Consider the following 6,000-nt stretch of genomic DNA (forward strand, 5'->3'; position numbering starts at 1 on the left):
TTCCATTGTCTATTAGTACTGACGATTATTTAATTGTGCATAATGACTTTTCATGCAATGTTAATGTTTAGGTTACTGTCCATGTATGAAATACTGGCATTCTATAGAATACCTAGCGTGTTTAGGCAAAATGTGAATCGTTATATACTTTTGTCTAGATATTATATAGAATTCCTGGGCGTTCTATATAATGACTAAGGCTTTTTAGCAATACCTGAAATACGAAAACTATTATGTACTTTTCCTAGTCATTCTATGGAAAGCCTGGGCAATGTTTGATATAATCATCGTTTTCGTTCTCTTCCTTTCCATGTAACGCAAATGCGGGTTAGTTCCATCAAAAAGTCCTTCACAAAGGCAAATTTCACCCAATACTTGATCTAGGTGTACCCTTATCTTCTGAATTGGGTTCAAATTACAAGGCTAAAGAGTTGAACATTGGTAGTCGTAAACTGGAAATTGGGTCGGCTGTTCAAGGAATAAAATAAAAATGTATTATTTGAGGAATACAATTTAATTGTTTTGTTTTTGTTAGTTTATATTTAAACTCTGTGGTAAGATGATAAATACGATACTGTGATGAGAAATAGAAAACGATTCCTTTATTATAAACTAGCCGCCTAAGGCGGCCAGCTGTCCGCCACGCTGAAGGTTTTCACAAATAAAGTTTTTTAAAACGTAGCAGGAAATCTGAAGATTAGTGGACAATTGGGTATAATATAGCCCAAGTCACAGGTTGTGTTGTTCCTACTAAATTTAACCCATGAACGGCATTTTCTGCGAGCCTAACTTCAAGCCACAAATAAACAAACGAAGTGTTCGATCGTTTAAATAGCTACTCGCCAGATTTTATTGCATTATAAAGAAAAGTTATTGAAACTAAATACAACTAAATAAACAACAACAACTAAAACAAATAACAACAACTACTAATAACAATAACTAAATAAACAACAACTAAATTCCATTCGTTTAGCATTGCGTCATATGTTGTTCCTACTAAATCGAAGTAGTTGTGTTTTTTTCATATTATACCCAATTAAAGTGTTCCTGTCCTGCAATTTTGTCTTCATATCCAGTTCTGCTGCAGATGTGTTATAGCTCTTGAGGATGTTTGAAATTATATAGCTACAACGCTTAAGAAAAAAAAAACTAAAATGCTAAATACATGAAAAGAACACGAAAACGAATAAATTTTTTATGGTATCAATTTCTATTTCTATATAATTTTTTATGGTATCAAATTCTATTTCTATATCTGTTACGTCAAGCACTCAGGTATTATAATTTGATCTAGTTGTGCTTGTATAATTTTGATCTAGTTGCGCTTTCTACGTCATTTTGTTTACATCGTTTGGTTTGTTATTTAACATCGTTTGGTTTGTTATTTCTAAGTTAACTTTCAAAAAATTGGCTGGTATCAGCATTTTTATTCTTTAAGTTGCTTATTTTTTCTTTTGGAATTCGTTCCTTTTTAGCAAAATGTTTTTCAACCTAATCGAATTCTTTGCCGACTGTTCTCTGTATATATAAAGAAAATAAAGTAAATATTTTTAAAGTGTTGTGAAAAGAATTTTTAGTTGTACAAAGTACTACAATATCGCTACAAAAATTATCGTCTTCGCTTAAGAAAAAAAAATAGAGCGTGGAAAGAAGAAGAAAAACTTATTATAACAATTATGAACAGCGACAAATATATCAAAGCGAAGCGTTCTATTTACGTATCGAATATGTTGCCACATTTTTAATACAAAAGTTAAACTTTTCTCCACTTTAATAAATGTAAACTAATGCGAACTTTACAATTAAATTATTAATTCCTTCGTATATCATTGGTTTAAGTTGTCGAAAATTAATATTTCAATTGTAAGGTTCGCATTAGCATACATTTATAAGAGTGGGGAAAAGTATATGCATTTTTTAATAGTTTTTTGAATATGGCTCTTTGAAGACGAAAAAGCAGACGAAAAGCATAGATTTACAAAATGACTGATAACTAAATAACTAATCCAAATTTTTAAAAAAGAAAAAAAATACTTCTTCATTATGTCAAAACACAATTATGTGCCGAGTTTCGTGCCTGGGCGAGGCTTCTGGGGCGATATATTGTGATTACAGACACACACACACACACACACACACACAGCCGCTTTTATTATTATGTATAGATAAATCGTGATAGTAATATTGTAAAAATCTGTTAGTGATATTTAAGCACGACATTAACAAGCACGAGTATGTTGATTTTCACGTGCTAAATAATACGTTTTACTAAATTTGAAGCAAGGTTTATCAAATAAAAAAGTAAAAATTTCACAGTTTTACACTGCGATGGTATATTATTTTAGCTATTATTACAAAGAAATATTAAATCAATTTTTTTTAATATAATTCAGCAGAAAATAAGAAGGAAAAAAAATCGAAACAATTATCACAGATATTTTATGCACATTTTTTTCCTTAGGAATTAAGTATGAGTGTTGTACCTGATCATGGAATAGAAAGTCATCGCCAGATCACGGCAGCAGAAGTGGAATCAGATGCTGTCTATGCCACTCTAAGAAAAGGCAACAGAATGGCAACATTTCATCAACAACCTATAAACGAATACGCTACTCTTGATGGATGCTCAACGGGTCAAACACTCGACATACAACCAGAGGTATTTTACCTTCTTTTTTTTTATTCAAGTTTAAACTTTTAGTCTATATGAATGTAAAAATTTATAAATGTTAAACACTAAATAAAACTTTGCATGCAACAGAAACTAAAACTAGCTTTTAAATGTGTACCTAATATCTGATAAAAATTAAAGGAGTTATGAATACGGCAACCGTTAAATTGAAATTACTTTAATTTGCATATTGCTAAAGCAGAGTGTTTCCTGGCCACCTTTTATGCATATTTGTATAATCCAAGAAAGTAAAAGACTATGCTCAGTAATAAACATGATATTTAAGTGGACGGTGGGGAAACATTTTACACACTTACCAATCACTTTCATAATCAATAAGAAATTAATTTACAAGCCTATATGTAAGTTTCTTTTTAATTTATTTATTTATTTATTTACAATGAATGTAAAAATATACTTTAAAGGTGGTCATTTACACACCTACACGCTGATGGATTCACACTCGCTTCATTACAAAAAACTATGCATCATTGTTTTCCTTATGAGCTTCAGCTCAGAAGTTTTGGAAAATATTTCAAAATTTACAATTAATTATTGTTTGGATCTTAACATTATACTGGAGCCACACAATTGGGCTCTTAGTGATGATCTGGGATTCAGTCTTGATAGTCCGGAGAAAATACTGACCGACACACACACACTATGCAACCATATTTTAGATCGGAGGGCAAATGATGACATTAATAACCTGTCCTCTGCAACACGCTCCACAACTATACAACCGTGCGTAAACTTTTCCATCTCTGAAACTGTCAGTTATATAAGAATTAATTCTAAACCACAAAAACCCGATCATAGAAAGCGCTCAAGAAATCGAATATCAACCCAAACAGTTGTAGGCCAATTATTTACTCACCCCACCAAATGGTTGACCAATAAATAATGCAAAACTTTGATATTTTTTTCAAATCCAATTTTGCTGTTAACATTTATCTTTTTGCATTTTTTCTTTATTTTATTTATTTATTTATTTTTGTTTCAGAATCATGAATATCATGAATTAAATACTCGTCAGCCTTCTGGATATATGACATCTGAAGCGTCAATCCTCTGCTCTGCACCAGAAGACACACAGCATCAGTCATCTCTCACAATCGACAAAGATGGTGAACCCGTCTTGGTGACAGAACTTTTATAGAAAAAGAAGATCTCATCGCTGGTCGATGAAGATAGTTGTTTTACAAAAAACTATACTAAAGGAATCGTGATACCGATCTTCATAGCATTCTTTTCGATTTAGAAGAGAAAAAAGTACGAGCTAGTGCATCCATCTGTCACTCTATGTCAATTGAAATAATATTAATTTAATCATTATAATTAAATTTGATTTTAAATATTTAAATCGTGTTTACTGTTAAGATGTGAAAAAAAACTCGTAATCAGTCGTAAAATCTAAAAAATGAAGAAGAAAAACATGATTCTAGAAATGAGATTTTGAAAGGAAATTACATTTTTTTTTTTTTTTAATTCTCTTAATATGGGTTCGTAGTAGACATTGACAATAACGTCTCGGAATAATATTTGCAAGTCTAAATACGCCATCTGAACTTGACTGATTACCTCCCGCACTTTGTTGTAAGAAGTGACATTTAAAATATAACGAATCTACGTCACTAGTCAATGCTGCGCTTCCTCAGAAATCCCTAAAAGACATTACAGTCAGTGTGAACTAACCCTTACGACTAGACGACACAGATGAATAAAATGTTCATAAAAAAAATAGATTGCATTTTTTAACATTTAGGAGTTGTTTTTATAAATCTATACTTTAATAGTAAGTTGTTTAATTGCGTAAAGAAAAGAATAAAATATTCTAAAAATTGAATTTAAAATAACAAAAGTCATACAGTTACCATTAATTGTCTTATCATTCAATATAAATTACCCTGTTAGAAAATTATGCTGCCAGAAACACAGTGATGTTCTTCATAAAAATAAAAATACTCTCGCGATAGAGAGTTACATTTTTGACAGCTTTTTTCCTTAAAATTCAATAAATAACATCCAATAGGGATTTTTGAGCAATCTGCTAATGGCTATATAATTTATTTATTTTTTAAATATTTGATTTTATCATAGAAGCATTCCATCTGTAACATAAATCAGAGAATTACCAGTAACTTATTTGATTAAAAAAAAATCTGACTACCATTACATGATTCATTACTGCACACGACAATCGAGAAAAATGAGTTACCAAGGAAAAAGAAATTACATTACTTATACTAATAACCATGGAGAAAAAAAAAGTATCAAAATGTTCCTTATGATTACATAAAACTAATCAAGTGTAATTTTTTTTTAACAGTGTGTATTTGAAAGACAAGTTATATTTCACACCTTTGAATCGTATATTTTCACCACATTAAAAATAAAATGTTTTTGTATGTTGAAGAATATAAAGTACTTGACGTTCGAATGTTTACAATTGTACGTATTTTGTTGTATTATGCTTGTTGTCATGTTTTTAGAAAATTTTTATATTATATTTTATTTTGATACTGAGTTGAGAGCAATAAAAAATACTGGTGAAAAAGAAGACTATTCAGTTTTATATTATTTCTGTTGTCCTTTGAAAAATAAGTCAATTGCACACACAATTAGTACATGAAATCTGCGCATAATATTTCTATTTGAATAGCATTTCCCTTTTCTTCAATTCCTTTTTCCTATGCTAAATTTAGAGTGCTAACAATTTATCATATTCTAATAAGAATAATATTATAAGACTAAAGTAAAAGTTTATCGGACCCATTTCGTTGTACATGTGAAGTTTGCATATTACATTCAATTGAAAGTCGTAGATACCAAATATGACCAAACAATTAAGGTTTTATTGAATAAATTTTCTGATTAATTTCTAAACTATTTCTTGTGTCTAGTGTCTTCATACTTTTAGCCAATTCTTCTTAACAATAGCCAAGGCTTGAATTTCATTCAAATAAATTCCATTTAAATACTGCTTAAAATCAAAGAGTATGATATTGTTTCGAAGAACGACATTCGAAGAAATTATTCATGTCTTAAAAATAAAGAGGTCACGGCACGAAAGTTCATTTCCCCTGCCATTCTGCTTATAGAGCGCTATTAAATATTCTCTCTAACTTTTTCTTCGAGATTGAGATCAAAGAAATGTGCAGCCTTTTATCCAAAAATTTCCCAATGTAGTTTTTGCAACGTAAATGGAGTCGTTATCATGATGGAAATTCTCTCTCATACCACCAATTCTCTCTCAAATGACAATAAAATGATTTTTTCCAATTTTTCGTAACTTGGTAGACTTCATTTAGGAGCGGAGGGAACTA

At 30.2% G+C, this 6,000-nt stretch overlaps 1 protein-coding gene across 1 annotated transcript in view; it reads left to right on the top strand.

Annotated features, from left to right (window-relative positions):
* Nucleotides 1-5,234, top strand: part of Cad87A (cadherin 87A) — a 70,693-nt gene extending 65,459 nt beyond the window's left edge. The window contains exons 44-45 of the mRNA XM_087166039.1: nt 2,465-2,662; nt 3,678-5,234. Of these exons, the coding sequence (XP_087022165.1) occupies nt 2,465-2,662; nt 3,678-3,833 (354 nt within the window). The 3' untranslated portion in view covers nt 3,834-5,234. The remainder of the gene's footprint in view (nt 1-2,464; nt 2,663-3,677) is intronic.
* Nucleotides 5,235-6,000: the final 766 nt, after the last annotated feature.

The sequence above is a fragment of the Parasteatoda tepidariorum genome, chromosome 6 (genome assembly GCF_982258835.1).
Source record: "Parasteatoda tepidariorum strain Cologne lab strain chromosome 6, Ptep-v5.0, whole genome shotgun sequence".
Taxonomy (NCBI): domain Eukaryota; kingdom Metazoa; phylum Arthropoda; class Arachnida; order Araneae; family Theridiidae; genus Parasteatoda; species Parasteatoda tepidariorum.